At 44.0% G+C, this 23,003-nt stretch overlaps 1 protein-coding gene across 1 annotated transcript in view; it reads right to left on the bottom strand.

Moving 5' to 3' along the window:
- PDZD2 (PDZ domain containing 2) overlaps positions 1–19,341 on the bottom strand; it is a gene marked incomplete at its 3' end in the record, with an annotated part of 40,982 nt that extends 21,641 nt beyond the window's left edge. The window contains exons 1-6 of the mRNA XM_010134618.1: positions 19,100–19,341; positions 18,333–18,465; positions 16,061–16,228; positions 3,340–3,451; positions 1,164–1,312; positions 439–558 (exon numbers count right to left, since the gene is read on the bottom strand). Coding sequence (XP_010132920.1) covers positions 439–558; positions 1,164–1,312; positions 3,340–3,451; positions 16,061–16,228; positions 18,333–18,465; positions 19,100–19,341 — 924 coding nt within the window. The remainder of the gene's footprint in view (positions 1–438; positions 559–1,163; positions 1,313–3,339; positions 3,452–16,060; positions 16,229–18,332; positions 18,466–19,099) is intronic.
- Positions 19,342–23,003: the final 3,662 nt, after the last annotated feature.

The raw sequence follows: 23,003 nt of genomic DNA, 5'->3' as shown, positions 1-23,003 counted from the left end.
CAGCAGGAACCTGTCTTTGGGTTTAATGCTTAATTTGCAGTCATTTTTAAAAAATGTAACCAGATTCCGCAGAGATAAAACACACTTGTCTGGAAATATGCATGCAAACAGGTAGTCTTCTGTAGCTGCACCACCTGTGCATAAACATGCATATTTAGAGATCCATTATTAATATTTGATATCTCAGTAATGACCAGATGCTCCGAATCAGAATGAAGGCCACCCCACGTCAAGTGCATGACATGAACATTGCTTCCGCTGTATTTTGCAGCTGTAATTTCAGCATTTACATTTGACAATGGGATTTGTTTATCATTATTGTTGTTATTATTATTACTGGCTACCTTCCAGAGCTGCTGGAAGTCTTGGGTATGGGATATACTTCCTAAATGCCAGCTTCTCTCTGGTGAGAAACCAGCCACATGCGCAAATCCTCACCTTGCCTTGCCCTTTCATCAGGACGATGTTTGAAATGATGGACGGCTGGGTCAGTCTCCATGGAGATTCCACTTGGGCGGCACTGAAGGAACGCGTGGATTTCTTCACGATATGGTAGTCCTAACAAACATGAGCAAACAAGGGAAGTTTCTCTGATTGCTTGGCTCAGGCCAGGAAAATTGCACATGTCAGAGAAGAGGGAGGGGGTATCTTACAGCTATATTCAGAAAAATGTTCAAGGCATGAAATCCTAGCTCATTACAGTCAAAGTGAATCTTGCCACACTAATTTTCCCGCATTTTGCACAGTAGGATCATTTTGTAATGCATCGGTCACATTTTAAATTAAAAAGATTAGAGGTAGCCTCATGATATACTGAAGTCATTATCTGCTAAAATAAAAAAAGGGGAAAAAAGACTACATCATCAAATTATTAATATAAAGAGAAGCAGGATTTTTTTTTATGTCCTTAGATTTCTAGAATTGCAACTCATAAGATCTACCTTAGGACCTTCTGGACACAATAAGAACTACCCCCTTCAGCATCCTCAGAGTAAAGAAGTTCTCCATACGTGGCCAAGCCACCCCAGTTTGGTGTTCAGGTCTGGTTTCACCGATGTTCCTCATGGCCTTGTTTCACTACCCTCGCCTCTATGAGCTCCAGACAGATTGCAAAGGATCGAGCACAGGGAGATGCTGAGAGCCAGTGCTGCCTTTCCACCTACCTGCCTGGCTCCCGCTGACTCCAGCTGCTGCGGCAGAGAGTGCTTTCTTCCACCACGGGAATATTTCACCGCTATTTCGTAACTTGATTCACCATTTTCCACTGTCAGCTCATCGTCTTCTCCCACAGACTCCAGGCGGGATCCGGCACCTAAAGAAAACCACAGGAACATATCCTGCAAACGTCTCAGAGCTGCTTTATCCTCCTGCCAGCATGCAATGATCACCTCCTGCAAATCCCAACTTAAACAGTGCCTTAAAACAATGCTACGCAGTTCCCAAACGGGCAGTTAGAAGCTAGTTTTGATCAATCTCAACTAAGAACTTTTCCTGCTGTCACAGGTTTTCTACAATCTTTCAGTAATGCTGAACTCCTCAGCGCTGTCACTCCTGGTAGTAAAGAAAAGCAGAAAATAATTGAGTCAGTAGCTCGGGGACAGAAAAGAAATTCAGCTGTTCTCACCCAATGGTACTTGCCAGTGCACTAAGCTCTCAAGCTTCATTTATTTAAAATTAAAAGACCTGACACTGTAGCAGTATTCATTTCTAGAGGTGTCATGTCACTTTGAGGGAAATTTTTCTGGAATGAAAAAAGGAAAAATGTGCCAAAAAATGCTATTTTCTTTCCTTCTGGCAATGATCCTAGTTGTCTTAAAGAGAAGAGTGTAGAGTTCACACAAGGAACAGAATTATTTGTCTTGAAGGACATCCTGTAATTAGCTGCAGAGCACACCGCTCCTCGCACCAGGGCTCCTCCAATTCTCATTTTCTCCAAGGACCCCACAGGACCCCCAGTCACAGCAGTTCCCGCACATTTATCCTTGCCATTTCCCCACTATGCAGGGAAGGGCCATTAACCCCTATTTTACAGATGAAAACCCAAGACACAGACACGGTTTCAGGACATGGTTTTAAGATTACTTTAAACCAACATTACGCTGGAGCTGTCACAGAAAGGTGCAGCTCTGCTCTCCCTTCATCCTCAGTGCCCTGTCCTTACTCTGGGGACGGAGCTCACAAGCCATGAGCTGAGGTAGACTCACTGCGAATTTGCCCAGAAAAGAGCAAACCCCCTTTTCTGCCACCTCCTTCTCACCCAGAGATTGTGCGAGCATCGCGCCCAGCACCAGGGAAGGATGAAGGACAGAGCTGGGGCAGCCACTTGCTGTCACTCAGCATTAAAGTAATTCTGTTGCTGCATCCACATGGAGAATTTTTATTCACTGCTCAGAGCGCAATTTAAATCCGCTCCCTACCTTGGGGTGTGAAATTACCTCTGGTTTTAAAGTATCCCTTCCCCAGGTACACAGTGCTCTGCTGCTGCTGCACGCAGCCAGGACAGCTATCTTGGCAAGACCTAACATATTGGACTTCTTTCACTCCCCAAACCTCCTAACACCTATGACCAATCCTCTCCTGTCACCTCTCCCTCTCTTCTAGAAGAACAGGTGTATTTCTGTATTTTCTGTCTATGTGAATGTACCTTCCCTTTCCACACTGCAGCCCAGGCTTGGAACCAGGCTGGGGGATGGTCCAGACTCTCCCACAGCCCAGGGGCATCAGCAATCACCAGAATGGGGCTGGATCCCCAATGAGCCACCAGCACTCAACAGCCAGTGCTGCAGGCAGAGAGGCTCCCTGGAGGATGCTAAAAATTTCTCAGTAAATGGCAATTAAGAGATTAAGAAAATCTCTTTAACTTCTTTACTTTTCTCTAAACTTAGAGATGAGAATGTGATCAAGCTCTGCACACAGATTACTGTTTAAGACCTGGGGACAAAGCAGCAGAATATTTGAGAAGCACTTGCCATAATGGGTATGGTATTTTGGTAATGGCATGTTGAAATATGGCCCCCACCTCAGTATCAGAGCACACTGAAATATATAGGGAATGTAAATGTTACACAGAGAGAGAGAGAGAGAGAGAGAGAGAGAGAGCGCGAGCGCGAGGCGGGGGGGAGAAAGAACCAAAAAAAAAAAGCAAAAAAATTTTCCTTCATCTCTCTGCCCATACAATAGTTCAACTCAAGAGGCTGAATTCAAACATCTTACAGCTGTAATTTTCCTTCCAAATTAAACTAATATGATCTCAAAGGAAAGAAATCCTACCTCACTTTGAGAGAGCTAAAATAAATATACAACATAAAAGGTCTACTATTGCTGTCTTTTATCTTTTACCTTGGGATCGACTTCTGTATTTCAGTATGCCACTTCCCAGAGCTGGACTCTGGTTGTTTCCTTTGGACATATCTGCACAAGCTGCATCTTGTGACTTCTCAGTTTCCATCACCTAAAAAAAAAAAAGAAAAAAAAAATTATTTACTTGTAAACCAGAGATGTTGATGGAATTCCTCTCATTTTTACTGAAGGGCAGAAACTTCCACTGCACGTCATCTTTTTTCCCCCAAAATGTGATTTTATCAAGCCAGCACATGGTTTTGTAAGTAATTTTGAGCCATGTCTTTGGACATTATTGCAAACCTTACCAATGGATACAGGTACAGCTCAGTATGGCCAGCATAGCCCTGTACAGTCCCATACTACTGCTTCCAGACAGAGTCCAGCACCACGGCACCTCATTCAGGTGCTTCCGCAGGCATTTTAACAGAATTTTAGTGCAGCTTTTATTTCAGTTTGTTCAGATCAGCAAGCTTCCAGAGGCATCACATCTTTATAGAGAAAACCATTTTAAAAAGGTGTTATTTTACTGTTAGTGTCCAGAGATGAAAGCCGATGCATAATGGATGAAAAGCTAATTTAACAGGCAGTTATGAAGACTACACAGCTAAGCACTTTAAAGCCTGGAAATACTCAAATTTACATGCGGAATTGTGACTCCACCACATTGCATAAATGCACTGAAACAGGAGAAGTCTATTTACCCACCGTGTTTGCTTAAATGCAGTGATGGTACAAAGTGGCGATGTTACAGCAGCACAGCCACATGCCTCCCGCATCCTGCTCCCATACGGCCAGGGACGAGCAGAGCTGCCCGTGTGCAGAGCCCACAAAGACTCCCTCCAAAGCCATGCACTGTGGAAGACCCTCGTGACCTCCTTCTCTACTCGCTGCTTCCTTCACAGAGTAACAGCAGTCACATCTTCTAGACATGCTGTTGCACAGCGATTCTTGACAGGCTCCCCATGCCCACGCTGAATTTTTCACATTTTCACCCCATAACCCACCACACGCCCCCTGCACAGCTCACGGCAAGGATGATGAAATTTCCAATACAACCACTTCTAATGTACTACTTAATGTACTGCTGGTGGTGAGTTTAAAAAAAAAAATCTCATCCAAATGACCAAACACTCCTACTGCTAAAGAAATTCTACCTCCACTATTCAAGCCTAAAAATGGCAGAATCTTACCCAGAATCTGCCCCCCATCCCCTAGTCCCTCTTATTCCCAAACCAAGAAATCTAAAGTGTATCTTTTGCACAGAGTCTAGGCTTCAAGATTTCAGTTCAAAAGGTAAAAACTTCAGGGAAACATAAAACTGGCAGATAACAGGAAGCTGGAAGGGAAACTACTTTTTATTCTTCCCCCTTCAACATGAACTACACATAGTTTACACATAGTTTCAACATCACAGCTAGTTCATATCGATTTTTCAAGGCATTGCACTTCTAGTATCAAATGCTTTGCAGCTCACAGCTCCATGTAATCAGATTAATCTGAAAAAGAAAACAACTACATCAGTCTGATAAAAACAGTGTCACTGTAGCATTGTTTGGCCATCCTAATGAGGGATTCATTCCAGAGAAGATAAAAGAAATCAGATCCAAAAACCATCCGAGAGACCCAAACCATCTGTGATTAGGCCACAGCCAAAGTATCACAAACTCTCCCTACAAGAGATAGCAGTACCCAGATACAGCAGAAGTGTTTGGAAGTGAGACGTGAATTCAAATTTACCATACAAGTGAAAATACTCTTTACTGAGTAAGAATGCCTCCCTTGTGGAAAGGTAGAAATCACCTGCGCAAACACACAAAAATCACATAGCTGGTGGTTTTAGAGGCGTGCAAAACAACCAGGTCTGAGGGGCAATGTTAACTCTGTGGCAGAGAAATATTTGCAGCACAGGGATGAATTAAAACAAGAGGGGTGTCTCACCAAAGCAGCCAGTTTTGTCAGCATGTTGTTTAACTATCAGAACAGAGACAGGTCCAACTTGACTTTTCTGGAGCTGATCACAACCCAGCTTGGGTCCAGAGCTGTAGAGCCGTTTCATTTCTGTCACATGCACAGACATGGACAGTTTCACCTGACGAGACCACACAACTCCCAGTCCAGAACTGGACTGCTTCCTTCACCTCGAAGCATGGGGGGAAAATTGAGTTAAGTTTGAAGTAGTGTACAGAGAGATGCTGAAACCATCACTGCCATGTGCTCAAGGGTGACCCATTTGGTACATCCTGTATTTCTACCACATGGGACCTGCAGCTTTTTTTGCTTTTATTTATTTAACTCTGCAACAGAAGAAAAGTACAAAGGTATTCTGCAATTACATACATTTCTATCCAGTGGGGTGAGAGGAAAAGCAGGAGGCAGTTGCTGTTCATGCACCCTCCTCCTTCACCTCATCGCGGTGCAGTCCTGGAAGCTGTAAGCCTAAGACAGCAAACCCTAAACCCCATGTATGATCCGCAGAAGGGCATTGTGTGCAAACGGCAAAGCTGGGGGAAGCCTCAAGGCATTCTTGGCGGCTTCCTGAAATTACATTTTACCCAACTTGGTTTCAGACTACAGTAAGAAGTTAAAAACATATAAATTACCTATGTCTGCATTTATTTCTCATTTTAGTAAAAACACTTTACTGACACTAATTATAAACATGTAGGGGAAGACACTTCAGCATTTGCAATGAAGTAGATACTCTTTACATTGTTGAGCTTGTCTAAAAAACCACCAAGAGTTTTATCCTATTCAGAAAACACTTAGAAATACAATCCACAAAGCTTGCGAGAACTCCCCAAAGCCGTATGTCTGTAAACTTTGGCTCTCTTGTAACCTAGACAAGAAGAAAAATCCAGCTCCACCTTATCCTTTTGGCCACACGTGAATGTATCGCTTTACTGTCTCGAGGCGGCTGCCTGGATTTAGCCAAGCCATTTTAATTTTCCTCACTTTCAAGGAAACGGAGCTTATTATTTCAGTTCTGTATGCCTCTTATTAAACTAAAACAATAAATCCTGCCCAACGCCATCCCAGCGTTATGGACAAGGGGAGCTTTAACACGCACAGCAGTTTGAAGGGAGATCTAAAAATAGAGCCCATTTTGCCAGCTCATTAAGTAGCTCAGGGATCAAGTGATGGTGACATCTCAATTGATTTCAAAGGAAACAGCGGTATCACGGACACGCGGTCCTGGCACCGCACCAGAACGAACAACTGCCCCCAAAGTCCTCACTCGGGCAAAGCTCCAGCGTGACCAGGCCCTTAATTAGGCAAGATGAGGAGCAGGATTATTAGAGTCTGCATTGTTTAACTGCAAACAGCTTGGCAATCGTCGCCAATCTATGAAAACAAGGCGGCACACAGGGGATGACACAATTTAATAAGCAAACGGCTTTACTGCTGCCGTTGTGAAGCTCCTAAGCTGCTGCACTTCCCACCAGTGCACCCATCTGACTCCCCACAGCACAGCCTGATGGCTTTCTCTGCTGAGGAGCACTAGCAGCATACAGACAAGTTCAGCCTGATTGTTAGGAAGTGAAACAGGAAGAATTACACCGAGCTGTCTGTGGCACACCAAATTCAGCCCTGCCTGTGCTGGCAAAGCAAGTCTACCCACAAGCCCACTGCCCTACTTTAAAGCAGCAATGTGAAAGGGCACGGCTGTGCCCCTGCACAAGCTCCAGGGGATAATTCCTCACCTTCCAGTTCTGACACAGCCAGCACAGTTTTTCCCTAAGCACCGCTACCCTAAGCATATTTACTCATTAAACACCCCAGCGTTGCTGTCCGTAGGGCAGCAGGCAGGATGAACCCAATGAGTCCCCAAGAAGCAGCCAGTGACAGACCCTTCAGAGAAAGGTGCAAAATGCCTGATGAAAACCTGGCTTCACCTGGTCCCTGCACAAAGCCTTTCTTCCTAGACCGTCCAGACTAGCTGACCTTTAACCTCTCCAAAAGTTTTGGAGATTTTCTTCCAAGATCTATTATAATTCTAGTCGTCCCAGTTATTTGTGCAATTATTTATTGTTTTATGGGGCACAGCACGCTTTAAGCCTTAAATGTATCTGGAAGGCAAGGAACTCCACAGGCCCCTTTATCTCGCACAGAAAGTAAAATACCTTCACTTTCAAATTAGCTCTTTTCCAACTTAATTGAATCCATCTCCCAGACAAATTACAAATTGCTGCTCTGTAATTTACCAGAATTAACACCTCAAACAATGCAGAGGACATGGATTTTTTTAATCTGGGCCAGCACTGAGTTTTCCATCACTTACTGCTCTGTTTTAGGGCATGCACAAAGCTGCCCTGATGCTGAAAAGAGCCGGACGAGCAAAGACACACCACACCAGGGGCTGCAGCAGCCAGGGCCATCTTTCCAAACAACAGCACCTCCCAACTCCCACAGAGCTCCCTCGGCTGAAACATGGGGCTCATAACAAGTCCAAATTAAACCCAGATTTAATTTGTTTTGGTGCAAACTACAGGACTCTCCTCCTTCAAAAGCTATCTCGTTGCTGCTCCCCTCTGACATGCCACAAACGCAGAGATCTGAATGGAGCCAAGGATGGGAGACAAGAGGAGGAATGTCACCTCCATATCAGCGTTAATTCAGTGCCTTAACCGGCACCTTAGAAAAACCTGGTGCACCAGTTTCTTTCCCAGCACAAAGCTACCAGTGCAGACAGCAGCTCTGCATGTTGGCCAGGGCAGGCTCCACCAGTGAGGCTCCCAGAGGGCTCAGATTTGGACTATATTTAGCACTGCTGGTGAAACAAAGCACCGGCTGCCTTCCCCAGCAGCTCGTCTGGGAATTACCCGTGCCTGCACCACCGGCTGAAGCCTGTGCTTCCTCCTGCCCGGGCAAAGGGGATGGGAACCTGAGGACCTCATTACCTAATCATAAAGAAAGTGTTGGAAGACTCCCAGTTCATGTGTAGCAGGAGATCAGGAAATCTGATACACAGTCAAGAACTGGAGTTGCCCTATTTTCTGAATAGGTGGAAATGCCAAATAAACAACGCAAAAGCCTTTCAAGTAGTCTCTAAGAATGTCTGGTCTGCCACTCTACCAAATGCCTGCATTCAAAAGCCACCCTAAGCCTTTACTGTAATGCAGTTGCTAGGAAGGGCATTACTGTCAGCTTCAGGAGGTACAAAACTCCAATGGTTATTTTTACTGCTCTTAACCAAGTCTACAGAGTAGTCACACACACACCTGCACGTGCAACATAACTCGGCACTCAACAGCACAAAGCCAGCCGCAGTACCTGCCCATGCACCCTCAGCAAACCAACTGGAAACACACCACGGCAAAGCTCAGTTGCTCTCATCTTCCAGAATGCTCTACTTATTTTGACAAGACGTGCCAAAACCTTGTTCATTGTGTTTGATACCAGGAGCCCCAATGTGCTGACCATGGCCCAGAGGATGCCATCAAGGTTCTCAGTGCAGCAGGATCCCAGCTGTGCTGGCCCACTGATACAATGTTGTATTTATGGTCAAGGCTGCAGATAAGCAGAGTAACTTCCATTTTCAGGTTTCTTAACAGTTGCTAAAACTTAATAATAACGTTTTGAAGAGACAAAACTTTAAAAATATCTTTTTAAATAGGAACAAATGCAGAAAATGGCTAACGCAGCTAACTTCTTCAAGAAATTGATACCACAGACAACACATGCCTTGGAAACAGTAAGATGCTCCCAGCTAAAGAGTTCTCAAACCTTTTGGGACCAGGATACCCTTCTTCTGCGATATATTGTGATTTTCACTAGAAACAGCTTCTAAGCTAAAGGAAATCAAAAGCACACATTTCTCAAATGGTGCACAAACAGATCACTGCTGTTTTCTGCTTTATCCTCTTCTCTCCTCAAACATCAAACATGACACGTCTGCATGCAGTTTAGTTATTGCCCACGAGATGTCTCTGTGTGCTGCAGAGAGGTCCCAGAAGACTGGTTCTGGTAAACAGAGGAGACAAATATGGAACTCAAGCTGCATGAAAGCTGGTCCAGCTCCTCCGTTACTTTCTTTAATAAATGCTCTGTTGACGGCTGAGCAGAAATCTGGAGCCTATGCATCATGACAAACAATAACTTGCTTCTGCCTTTTTTTTTTTTAAATGACAACCTTTTAACTCAGGATGAGGGACAAAGAAAGCAATAAACAGTCCTCAAAATAAATAACTCTCCTGAGAACAAAGCAAGACCTTCCTAATACCGACGTCAATTCACAGCTGCAGAGAGAGTTCCCATGACACAGCTGGTGGAGAGCTTTGAATTTCAGCTCCAAAACCACATTTTATATCATGCTAAGTATTCAAGAGGATATGGAATATGTAAGAACTAAGTGTCTTGCATACCTGAATCAAGGATCTGAAGCCTCATACATTATATAGACCACATTTATTCAAGCACAGCACATCTCGACTGAGTTTTAACTGAGCCCAACCAAGACTGGACCGTGAACACACTCAAGAATTAGCAGATAACACACTGCAGATGTGATGATACGACATTCTCACTAACTCTCAAATCCTAGAGCCTTTATCATCCCTCTGTTAATGTATGTGAACCGCATGGCTGTGACAGTATCTTTCTTGTTCCAGTGCCATGAGGGGGTTATTTTTAGCTTGTTAAAGGCAGTTCATCTCCTTCAAAACCGGGCAGTTATCCAAACAGCCAAAGGAGAGACAGGCTGTATTCTATCTGTTGCTTTATAGGAAAAACCTTCATTCACAAAAACAAAGACCATGCAGAACCTGTAGTGCAGATAAACTCACGTTTCTATTACTCTGCTGACTTGGCTTTCAAACATATCACACAGGAAGAGCAAAAATTTTAACTCTGGACATTGTCTGCACAGATATTTAGGGTAAGTCAAAAAAGGTTATTTTCCACTAGCGCAAGCAACTGGAGATATTTCAGTTTGCAGGCTATATCACATCTACAGGGAATCCATCAGAGTATTGGCCTTTGGGTGAAACAGTTTTCTCTGGGCTTGCCTTTTAACATGCAGGCAGTATAAAGCGGCCCAGAAGGGCTGGGAGCCAGGCACACGGAAGGATGAGACTGTTGCTGAAGAACTCCTTTCTGACCTGGAGATCATATTCATGTTAGTATCTCCTTGACAGGTGAATTTTAGAACGTGTGAAAACCGGTAATTCAATGACGCTGCCTCCCTGGGGGCCTTTCACCACTCCTCCTCCTTCCTGAACTCATGTGATGTGTGCCCACACCTTCCCCAAGCCCTTGTCAGTGCCACACCACCATCACCACATCACCATCAGCCGATCACCAAAGAACCCCCCCACAGTAAGACGAATTGCAATTGCTTATTTTAATGTGATACAGCTTCTGGAAGCAACACAAGAACAGCCACAGTGGGCAAATAAGATCCATGCCCAAATATTTTGTCATTTCCCCCTGCCCAAATTCCTAATTACATTTACTCTAAAAACTTGCATTTGGGGCCACTGTAGGACCCAGTGTGTCAGCTCAGCTACAGCATGAGTGAAGGGTACTGCACAGGCACAGACCCATGGATATGCTGGTCAAGACTTAATCTCAGAAAGACTTTATCTCAGTGCTGCCATTATTTCAGCAAATGCAGCACTTACAGCCAAGCAGCAGCTTCAGCCCATGCTCAGGTGTGGCTGGACCCTGCCCTTGCCTGCTCCTTCCAAGGGCAATCTGGCACAAGAAAGGATCTGCAAATGTTGCTAGCCCTCACCACGAAGAGGGAGGAGTTATTAAACCCTTCTGCAGGACAAGGGCTGGTCTCAACGGAGCCTCACGCCAGGCTCTTCATCTTCTCCCCCTCCGCCAAGCAAAGCATTTCATTGTGAAGCAGATTTCTGCCAGCAAAAGCTCTTTCTTGCTTTTTTCTAGCCATCTAGGAGTGCAGGAGTTTGAGGAGTGAGTTGTGTTTCAGCAACTGTTTTCAAGACTGCAGTGCCCTAATGGGAAAGAATGCTCAAGTCCTACAAGTAATGAGGGTCCCTTCCCGTGCTCTGCACACATTTAATTGTTGAGTTATGCTTCCTGTTCCTCTCAATGCTAAGGCTTTCTCTGAAATTCTCTTCCAGTGTTTCCAGAAGAACTTTTGACCCCAAGAGTGTTTTTAAACTTACAGCATTGTTATCCTTTTCCTTATTATGCTTGCGTGGCTACAGGTAATTACGTATGGGTTCCCTGGTAAGACAGAAAGGCTCATGACAGAAAATAACTAAGCAGAACTACGGCTCAGATAAAGAATAAAAAAAAGGGGGAGGGGACAAAACAAATGCATTTCTTCATATTCACAAAACAGGTTTATTCATCCACTTTCAGCTGTATGTCTTGAAAAAAATACAAGTGGGTTTTAGCAGGGATAAGGAAACTTGACCCATGCAAGAAATCTTTAACCTGAGACACCCTGTTTTTACTACTTGTAGGAGGATCAAGACCTTGCTGGGTCATGTCCATCTCCACATGCAACGTGTCCACAGCTCATGTGAAGGTACACATCCAGCACTTCAGGTCAATACAAAATGATTAAACATGAGAAAAAAGGGCTTGACACCCCACAGCAGAGGGTCACCAGCACGGTGAGCTTGGGCAGTGGGAGGCAAAATGCCTCCCTTCCCAGCTCTCCCCACCCAGGCAGGGATAATGATGACCTCCTTTCCCAAACAACAGATTCTATTCTGCATGGAGTAGATTGATCTCAGGGTCCTGCCACCAGCATCATGAGCAGCAGATACCCAGGGGAGAGCACAAGATTAAGTAAAGTACAGATGAACAGCCCCTAGTCTTCCCTGCCTGCCTCCCAGCAACTACAGATCCAAAGCTCCCAAGGCAGACACCCTCTTCTTGTATTTAGTAACTTTCCGGAATTTCAAGTCATTAACATGAAGCTGGTCGCTGAAGTTGAACACTTCAAAAATAAAGCACTCAGATCATTACATACTGAACAAAATAACACTACCAGAAACAAAGGCAAAAAGCTTTTGAAGCAACCAAGAATGGAACATGCCTCTGTCTGGGGACCCAAAATGCCCCAAATTCATCAGACACTTTGCAAATTCTTGACAGCCCTGCTTTCTCCATAGAGTTCATTTCCCAGGTTGCTCTGCCAGCCAGCAATACAGTGACAGATTCAATTTCAAGCAACAGAAATACTGGGGAAAGTGAATTAGAATTAAAAATAAATCATCAAAGGCAAATACTATCATGTCATCCTATTTCACTTGGGCATAAATAATGACATTTTAAAATAGGAATGTCAACCACACAAGGCAAAATACGGATTTGGGGAGGGAGAGGAGTTCAAAATCCCCAAAGTGCCTCATGACAATACAGCACAACACAACTCCGTGACCCCGTATTTCACACCTGAAGTTAAGGAACATTTTGGCCAAACTAGCTCTGAAAGAAATGCACTTTAAGGATATTAATGTAATCCTTTTTCTGCCTGGCAGCATGAGTTTTATTAAAGTTAGAACTCTAAGGGATATTTCATGTTAAACAGGGCTTTACATGAGAAGAACGTGTAAAAAAGAGTTCCAATTAAATCATATTATGAAATTTTTATTAATGAAACACAGCTGGACTTTCAAGTAAGTCTTATAAGTGATATTTTTCTTAAATTACTGTTTTCAAGTGTCACTGAACTACTCCGCTGTGACCTCCAGACGCTAGAAAAGAGGAAGGTTTGTTGTTTGTTTTTGTTTGTTTGGGGTTTTTTTTTTAATTTTTCACAGAATTGCAGAGTAAGTCAGGTTGGAAGGGACCTTTGGGAGTCCCTGGTGCAGCCCCCATCTCAAAGCAGAGACAATTTAGATCAGGTTCCTCAGGGCCTGCTGCATTCTAAATACCTACAAGGATGAAGATTTGAATACTTATCTTTGTTCCAAGTGATTATTTTTTCTGCCTGGTTCAGCCTTTAAGCAATCAGGTGCTAAGGCACTAACAGCAAGTCCACCAGGTCTATAAATTAGGGTTCTGAATACTCAGCACTGAACTATATTTACAGCAAAGTTTATGAAAGAAGACTTTCATAAAGTCTTCTTTCAGAAGACTTCAGAGCTCCTGCAAATTTTGTAGTATCTTCTTCATATGTTCTTCTCGGTGCTGGTCAGAAAAGGGACAGTGAAGCCTCAGCTGATGTTAAATGACCCTGAGCTGCGTGCTGTTACCTAACCACTTGACAGCATCACTTCAAGTCTCTACAAAGCCCTGCAAAGCAAACAAGAAAAGTCACTAATCTCCTGTTAGAGGTGAGAAACTGGTGGTGAGAAACGCAACTCCTGGCCAGAGCTGGGTTGAGAATTGGTTTCAAATCTAAGAGGTCTGACGTTTAAACTGTGACCACAATCTCAGTTACATTTGCACTGATTAAAAATGGTCCAGCTTAGTTCCTGCTTTAATCATCAGTCACACTGTCATCCCTTATCTACAGTATAAATATAATGTAACATATATGAGAGAAAGAGAGGACACCCGAGTATCATCAAGAGAGTAGGAGCAGCAAAGAACAGTAATTTCCAAAGCAGTTTTGCAATAATCTATACATATATACATACATACATATATATATTTTAAAAATAAAATTATGTGATGCTTCATGTTCATATTGACCTTGAAATCAGCTTCTAAACTTTGCTATGAAAAATCCCTCCCATCTTGCCAGGTTGAAAAAACCCATGTGTGAAGTTTATCTTTTCCATACATTTACCTTCCTGTGTCCTGTCCGGTGGTGTGCAGGATTTCCACAGACTGGCTCAGCAACCCCAGTATGCTGCCTTGATCTGAGCAGGATGGCTTAGGCTGTGGGTAGAGCTGAAGGGTCTATACCGTACAGACTGTTCACCCCGGGGCTACAGAGAGCCCCGTCTGCACTCACTAGGCTGAGACAGCAATTACAAGGGGAATGCTGTGCTTTGGATTAGAAGAGGAAGGATTTCATGTGCAGGCCAAGCAAAAAAAGAAGGGGTCCTGAGAGTCACCAGTAATTTATTACATTCCTCTGAATTACATCCCCTCCAACAAAAGAAATTAACAGAAGCAGAGAAAAGATTAAAAAAAAAAATCTTGCTGCTATTCTGCTAATGTGTTCATTGTACTTAGATTTCTGTGATTTACCCTCTACCCTCCAGCAATGCATTACGAAGCACAGAGCTATTGCCATCAGGTATGAGACAGGCAGGCAAATCAAACTGGACTCAGGCTACCCCCATCAGCTGCAGCTGCACCAGGACGGACACTGTGGCAGGCTCCAAACTCAAGTCCATGCTGAAGGGCCCTGGGCAGGCTCGTGTGGCTGGGTCTTCACCTCAGCTACCTCGCGCTTCCTCTAGCATATGTTAATATGGAAGGGAAACACTCCATAAAAGAAGCCGTTGCTGAAAACCAGGCAGAGTCTTGCTGGAAAGTCAGGAGCAAAGCAAGTGACAAATCTCCAGGCGCATGCTGAAAGAGTCGCTGGAATGCCAGGGAGCTGCATCCTGAAGCCATGCATATTTAAGTTTTGGCAAAATTAATTTTTATGTTTAAGCATTGCTGAGCCACAGTCTTATGAAAAATTACCAGAATTGAAAACACGATATATAGAAGAATTCAAAGTATTTTGATATCCAAAAGAATGCTCAGGGGCCCACTCTAGTTAGCACACAAACACTACACCACCATCAGCATGCTAAGCATCCCTCATTAATTTGTTTTTCCCTTCCCCCGCCCAAAAAGGCACCCTGGCACACAGAAGAGAAGACAGTGCAGAAATAACACAACTTGTCCCAGTAAAGAGATGTGTGAGGGCGAGGACTGTTATAAGCATAGATACAAAGTTAGAGATAACAGGCAGGTATGAAGTGAACACCAGTTCTGAGTGGTCTTCTGCTCAGAAAAGGGAAAGTGTAAGAATACAAAATCAAAATGAATCACCAAATCAGTTATCACATCTGAGCCGTTCAAAGGTTTAAGAGATTTATTATAATTGACACAAAAAAGAGGGGAAAAAAGACAAGAGAAAATTAAAAGGATAAAAGCTTCAAGTGCATCCACCTGCTTTCCCTCACTGGAAAACCAGCCTGCAAGCTTTTTAGAGTAGCAAACATCATTTTATTCTTTGTCTGTACAATACAACAGAGGCCCAGAACACTGATGAAGTTTCAGAGAGCTGCTACATTACAAATAAATAACAATACTCCACTTAATCTCTGCTTAATGCAGCCCTGAAGGGAATGCAAGTGAGATTATCAACCAGCAGCATTTATTCAGCAGAATTTCAGTTATGGTTCACAGCCAGAAACTCCTACCAACCCCCCAAAAGTGTCTGTTGGCTTCAACAGAGCAAATAAAAACTTGAAGATTTGGATCATAAACTGTTAAAGAATTTTAGTTACAAAAGGAGAGGTAAGAAGAGCGTGTTACTGCGTAAGCACTGTGAGAGACTTTGCATCAGTTCCAACAAAAGCAGTGGAAGTGGGTGGAAAACAATCCAATGGCAGAGGGAAAACAAAACCACGATTGCCACATAGCCTGGAGGACACGAGAGCTCCTGCTCCCGTGCTGCAGCACAGCACCAGAGATGGCAGATGCTGTGGCAGCCTGTCACCCATGTCCCATGCAAAGGAGGGCTGCATAGAATTGCCCTGGACCTGTCCGGATCCAGGAGAACGTCACAGATGCAAATAGACATCAAGGGAGAGAGTAAAAACATCACACCAAAGCCACTTACAGCGACCAGTTTTTCAGGAGACACATTCACTTCTTTCGCATCTTCTTCTCCCGGCTCTTCATTTTCCTTATTGTCAGAGCAAGAGACAGAGTCTTGGACTGAGCAAGTGCTAAGTAAATCTGGCAAACTGGTAGATGGGTACTTCAGAAAATCCCCTTCAGCAGATTCCTACCCAAAAGACAACAAAATTAGTTACACTGTGTGCAGAAAACCTCCAAAGCCATAGTGAAACTGCTCGATTTCACCTGGCCAATGAGAGTTCCCTGGTACCCCTCCCCTCCTTCCACACTTCCATGTGCTCAAACTTTAATGGTCCAGTTAGAAAAAGCAGACCTGGTTTTAAAAGGCATATGTAGTAAACACCAGCCAATACACATCTAGAACATTCAGATTTCATAAAGAGGAGTTTAAAATAAATGCTCTCTCAGCAGCCTGCTTCTCCCCACTTTGGGTTTATTAGATGCCACTCTGAGCAGACTCAAGAGTTTTTGGACCTCCTTACTCATCTCATCGCATCCCAAATCACAATCTGTGCTTCTGCTCCCTGCCTGTGGACGTTCCCTTCACACATTTATCTTTCTACATGCATAAGAATAATACACAGACAACCCTACTTTGGAGAAGAAAATGAACACTAACCCTCTGATCCTCTACCAACTCAGTTCTGATCTTCAGGATCCGTTTCCAGTCTTCAGCACTTTTTTGCCAAGAGGCAAACATATGCATCAGCTGAAAGCAGTGGCCAGACAAACTCTGATTTTATTGCTTTCTGAACAAATCCTGAGTTCAAGAGCTCTCACCAGGCCAAACTGCGAGGCTGCTTTCCCATACCAACAAATAACACCTAGGAGCTGCCAGAGATCTCTTCAGCTCTTCACACCTTTTCTGAGACTGCCTGAAAGATGGCACAGGCTGAATTCGCCACTGCTTGCCTTTCCAAGTCCTATTCCTAGGGACATGAAAACTGTCTCAGAGCAAGGGCCAAACAGATTCAGGAACATGAAGTTTAATGTTGTAAGCTTATTCACAATGATTATTTTGATGCAGTCACCACATGAAGAAGGAAATAATTTTAAAGAGAAATTTATGCAGTCTCCTGCCTTGTATTTTGGTAGTGTCCCATTGTCTAAAGGAAATACAAAACATTCCTACTTCAGGTCAAAGTGTGTTGTTTCCAGAATAAACACTAGTGGGTTCTACCAGGCTGCAAGCCCACAGAAGGTCTTCAATGAATTTCATTGTCTAACTGAAATGTCAGAGGTTATGTAAAGAGTCAGAAGCTCTTCACTTTGAACACAATGGAACAGAACCTCTTCTTGAAAAACATGAGCATAAAGCATCCCGGGAAGCCGTAAAATCCAGGAAGCTGCAGACATTAAACCTGCAGAAACCTGCATCAGGTTGGCTGGGGTAACCTGAAGATGAAGCTACGAAAAATTTTTAAAACACTGAGAGAGTGGCTTGCTTACAGTTCATGCTCCACCTGGAAATGCAGGTTTATGAGTGGTTCCTTTGGCTCAAGATGTTCCTGCAACCACTCCAAAGGCCCTGATGGCCCTCACCCGCAGGCAGGTCCTTCTCTGAGACCCCAGGTACTTTTGGAAGCTGGCTGGCCACCCACCAAAGGTCTGTATCAATCTAAGCAGCAGGCTGTGCTCTGAGGGGAAGAAGAAACTTGGTGGGCATGATTTTCTTGGACAAAGGACAAAATACTGTGTAATATACCCTCAACCCCTCCTGGGATGAAAGCAGAATGAAGAGCCTGACTGATAAATGAATTCCACTCTCATTTCCCTGAAATTTCATGCTCCTTTATCTGCAAAAGCTCCACTTCAAGCTATTAACAAGGACAAAACAAGGAGCTCAAGCCAAGAGATCATCATCAAGAGACCTCAGGTGCACAGAACAGGGCAAGAGATGAGAGCTACAGAGGGTATACAGGCAGGAAGCAGAAGAGGCTGAGAACAGCCAGCTTTATTTAACATATATTTTAAGAAAATGGTTTTGGCCAAAACTTACGTAATGACTGCATGATTAAATACAGACTCATTTGCACACTGAACGACAGTGACAATACAAGCAAATCATTAAGTTGGTCTATAACCTGCTCGTTTGCCTATGGCAGCTACTGATAATGCACATAGCCGTGCATTAAATTTAGAGGAGCAAATAAACACACACCATTCCCTATCAAAAATCTTCCTTTCCACACATCACTCACACAAGCTCTTGTGGATGTAGAGTCAGGAGACCACCAAGGAAAGGACTGTACCTTGCTAGCGACCACTAGCTGCACCAGGCCAGCGGCTGAGCGAAGGAGAGCCACAGCATCCTGGTGGGAGAGCCCAACCAGCGACTGCCCGTTGATCATGAGGAGCTCGTCACCTGCCGTCAGCCTGCCATCCCTGCAGAAACAGAGCAGGATCACGCAGCTGCAGGGTGATCCTTCCCTGGTGCCAGACTCCGGTGACACATGGTGGGACATGGAAGCATGGACAACATGTGATCTGCCTGATGCTAAGCTTGCGAGTGGCTCAGAAAGACATCCCCAGGAAATAATTTTTATAACCACAGCCATTTCACCCTTTTTGCAGGGCTGAGATCCCTCAGATCTTCTCTGTGCCCATGGAAGGTGGTCAGGAAGCAGTAGTGAGAACCATCTCCTCCCAGTATGGGAGCACAGCCAAGGCCAGCAGTGCACATCCTGGGCTGTGCAACCCACATACACCCACTGCCAATCCCGTAGGAAAGGCTCATCTTCCAAAAACGGGACTTGGGGAAAAGTCCCCACAAGCCATCAGGCTCCTTGGTTTATGCTCCATCACTAAGCATGTGTTTGATCTGTCTATAGTTTGGATTAAACATACCAGAAGACGCTTCAGTGACCAATCACAACAGTAAGTTTTTAAGCTAAAAATGCCATATTCTCACCCTCACACAATGGCCTCCCACACCTGTCTCATGAGTCTGGCTAACGGACAGACATGACACGGATGCTCCATCACACCCACTCCCACAAAGGTACCACAGTTGCCTCACCTGTGCACAGAGCCGCCTTCCTCCACGTGGGTGATGATGATGCTGTGAGGGGACCGTTTTGACCCTCTGCCTCCTGTTATCTGGATTCCCAGCCCATCCGTCCCCTTCAGGATATGCATCTTCCATATGCGGCAACCTTCTCGCTGAGAGAAAACGTGCAGAGAGTCCTTGAATTTGGATTTGGACACTGAGAGAGTGCTGGGAGGGTACAGGAGGGAGTTATTTAGCACCTTGCTGCCCATCACCACACAACTGTATAGTTCAAGCTACATGAGTGTTTTTGCTGAGCTTTGCTGTGTTAGCTGTAGTCCAAGCAAAGGAGGCAGAAAGAAGGAGGCAGCACAGAGAAGGGTCAGCATGTAGATGTTTCCTTGCAGGGCCATTTGCAGCTTTTCTGAGCCACGTAGAGGTGCTGCTCTCAACACCCTGATCCTTCCTGAAGCAACCAGCGGCCTCAAATCCCTTTGTCAAAACTTGAGGATGAGCTGTGGACGGCTGCAGAGGAGCAAGGCATTGTTCAAGGTGGACTATGAACACCAGGTAGTGCCGCTGCTATTGCAGCAGGGATCCGACTGGCACCACACGGTAGTGTTTCCCTCTCCTGAGGGGTTTGCAGGATTTGCGACACAGGAGATAAAACACCAGCTTCAAATTACCAGCTGCCAATCAAATATTTCTTATTGGACAGCTATTGTAAAGACTATAAATAATAAATTTACCCACAACAGAGAATAACTTTTCAGTCTAAGCAAGGTAATAAATGATGTTTAGGACACCTTTTTTATTATTTTTTTTTAATGATTATAAATATTCATCCAAGAAAATACGTTACAAACTCCAGAACAATACGAAATACAACAGAAACTAGTTGTCATGAGTCCTACCAGAAGGACCGGGCACAAGGAAACACAAGCGTGTCAGGTATCCACAGAGCAAAAAAGGAAAGAGAAAAACAAGCAAGCAAGCAAGACATGTAAGGTGATTGCCAGGACTCTCTCAGAGAGGGGGAGAACCAGGGTAACAGAATTATGAGAAACCTAAGGAAGGTTTCAAGCTTGCAAGACAGCAAAATGCACAATTGGAGGCAATTTTTAGGCTGTGTGTTGTAGTCACTGGGGCAGCTATTTCTGACAGGGTCTGTTCTGCACCCAAGTAACGTTCTCACAGTACGCAAACACCCAAGTAGCAAAGATGATTAAAATTTCATGCCAAACCGTGAAGAGCACGTACCAATTGCTGCTTGTTTCTGAGAAGGAGAAATGCTAAACATATCGGCAAACTCAAGGGTTGTGGCAGCAAGCTGCAGATTTTAGGCCAATGTTTTCAGTGTCTCTTCACTTTATTAAGTGAAGAAAATGTGGGTTTTTTAACCTCATCATTGGGGCTCTATGCTGAAGCTTTCAAATGCAATGCAAGACAATTTTTCAGGTACGGGAACAAAGAGGTCAGTATCTTTGCCATATATAGTAACTTAAGAACAAAGCGGGAGAAAAAAAATAATTTTACACAGCCCCCAGACCACAAGTAGGAGAAACAGGAAAAATGAACCGGGTGTCTTAAGAGGTAACCCAAAAGTTTGAGCCTGAAAACATACACACCTGTGGGTAACTTGTTAACTGAGAAGTTACGCACATGGGCAATATCCCAACAGGTTTAACTGGGATCCTCTCTGCATTGATAAAAGCCCAGTCTCCTGCTGAGTAACAGGACATGTCAGGACAGAAAATACTTCAAGATAAATTAGAGTGATACATGAGATGCCGTGTTAAATGCAGGGGCAAGAGTCAACTGTATTTATCTGCTTAAAAAACAGTACTGAGCTACATCATGAAAATGCTCCAGACAGGTTTCATCGCTATAAAGTACCTTGTACCCATAATGAAAACAGTGCAACAGTGAAATACAATCTCTTTGCCTTCCACAACCAAGCCCAGGCTGCAACAATGACCATCTATTCTCCTCGTAAGATGCCACTCTGAGTGTCCTGCTGCTAAATCCAGTTTAGAAGCAGACCCTCCAATAAAGTTTAACAATGCAATCATAAAATTGTGTTTAACAATTTGCAAAAGCTTTTTGGAATGTGAGTTATGCAAAGACCCTTGACGTGCAGCGCCCAGCTTGCATTCCTCAGCACTCCTCACTGCAACATATCTTATAAAAAAAAAAATCCCAAATTTATTCTTGACTGACCCGCTCTCAAATATTCACTTACATAGCAAAGCACTTAACAGAGGCAAATAGCAAGACTCCACTGCTCTTAACGCAAGGACCATTTTATTACCCTCGAACTCTCACTGAAATCAAAAGCACTTGTGAAGTAAAGCATTAGTCAGTCCAAAGATGAAGGGCAGAATACAGCCACAATAAAGACAACAAAAACATGTGCAACATAACCAAACATCTATTTCTTTCACTCATTTTCCAATGACACGGTCACCATCTCCCGTGTAAGGAAAGGCTATCCCTCACGTCCCCACTGGTCAGCTGCATGCATTTCACTGGGAATTCTGCATGGACAGGAAATCACATCCCTTCACTGTTCTTTCTCTGTTCTTCATAAAACATTCATAGCTCTTCATTTAACCACGTGCTACAAAGCAAACGTCCCCCACCAATACACACGTACCTCCAAGGTATGTCACTCCAAGGTTTTGAAAGCTAAGTATTAAAAAGGTGATTGCTAGCCTTTGCTTGAGGCCTTATGGAAAAAGGGGGTGTTCAGCAGATTGTCCCTCCCCTTCCCCCAACTGCTATCTCTTTTTTGCACAGCACAGCATGGGATACTTCACAGCCAGCTTGGAAATGCTGCTGCTTTGAACATGCATCTTGTGTGATTCCATCACAGGAAAGCCTTAATGGTAAAGCTCTGTGCCAATTCCAAGGATTTGTAAATGCATTTGAATTTTACTAAAAACCAGTTTTCTTGAGTTATTGGAGATTCCAGGTTCAAAAACACAAAGCCAAAACACTTTAAAAAAAGGAAAGAAGAAAAAGAAGCAGAGTGGTGCATGTCTTTAATTTTGAAATTTTTTGAAGGATCCTATTTTCAAGCTTTCCTTCATAAACATAAAGACTACAAGCTCACTTAGTCTTTAAATGACAGCTAGGAATCTGGTGTGTTTACTCCACTCCAGAAGCTTACAACAACCAAGTGAAACTCCAAGTGTAGCTAGATTTGGCAGTTTGCAGGTCTGATGTCACTGTCCTTGGAGCCTGCACAACCCCTGCTCAGAGGAGGACGAATTTAACTGCCGACCGGGCTCCTCTGACTGCTTAATTTTGGCTGCTGCTTGGCTGCTGTCAGTTCTGTATTCCTGTTAATACCTGAGCTTTTCCATCCTCTCAGAATAATTCTTATAGCTCCATTTATAAATGACTCAGAGTAATTCCATCAGCCTCATTCATAAGTGACACAATGAATTTTCCCACATGCACGCGCAGCTCTTGGTGCAAAAGCCTAAAGCTGCCTAAAGCGCAGAGATGTGCTGAAGCCAGTCCAACCAGGCATCCCAAACTCCAGACATCCTCAGCAAGGACAGAGAGAGAGGCAGTTGCGGCTTCTGTTGCAGCCAGGGACTAGGCAATACCAATCTCCGGTCACTCTTAAGAACAAGGAGACCACCTATATCCCTTAACCAAAGGCAGGTCACAATAAGAAAGCTCAGCACTTGAGAACCTGAGTAGAAAGGGCTTGCCAGGTAACATGGCCTGAACGTGACAATCCAGCAAGTTTCATGCAATTCAACTGAAACTGATCCAAGATGAACACTCAGAAAGACATCCATGCTTCCTTTGAAAGCACTGAAGGAATAAGATGCCAAAATATCCCTTTAAAGATTTGCTCCCCATCTCCTGGGAGCAAACGTTAACTCTGCTCAGATCCACCCCACGGACTAAGAGCAGC

The sequence above is a fragment of the Buceros rhinoceros genome, unplaced genomic scaffold (genome assembly GCF_000710305.1).
Source record: "Buceros rhinoceros silvestris isolate BGI_N320 unplaced genomic scaffold, ASM71030v1 scaffold14944, whole genome shotgun sequence".
In the NCBI taxonomy this organism is placed as follows: domain Eukaryota; kingdom Metazoa; phylum Chordata; class Aves; order Bucerotiformes; family Bucerotidae; genus Buceros; species Buceros rhinoceros.
The sequence above is the reverse complement of the archived record's forward strand: the minus strand, read 5'-3'. Positions and strand labels throughout refer to the sequence as shown.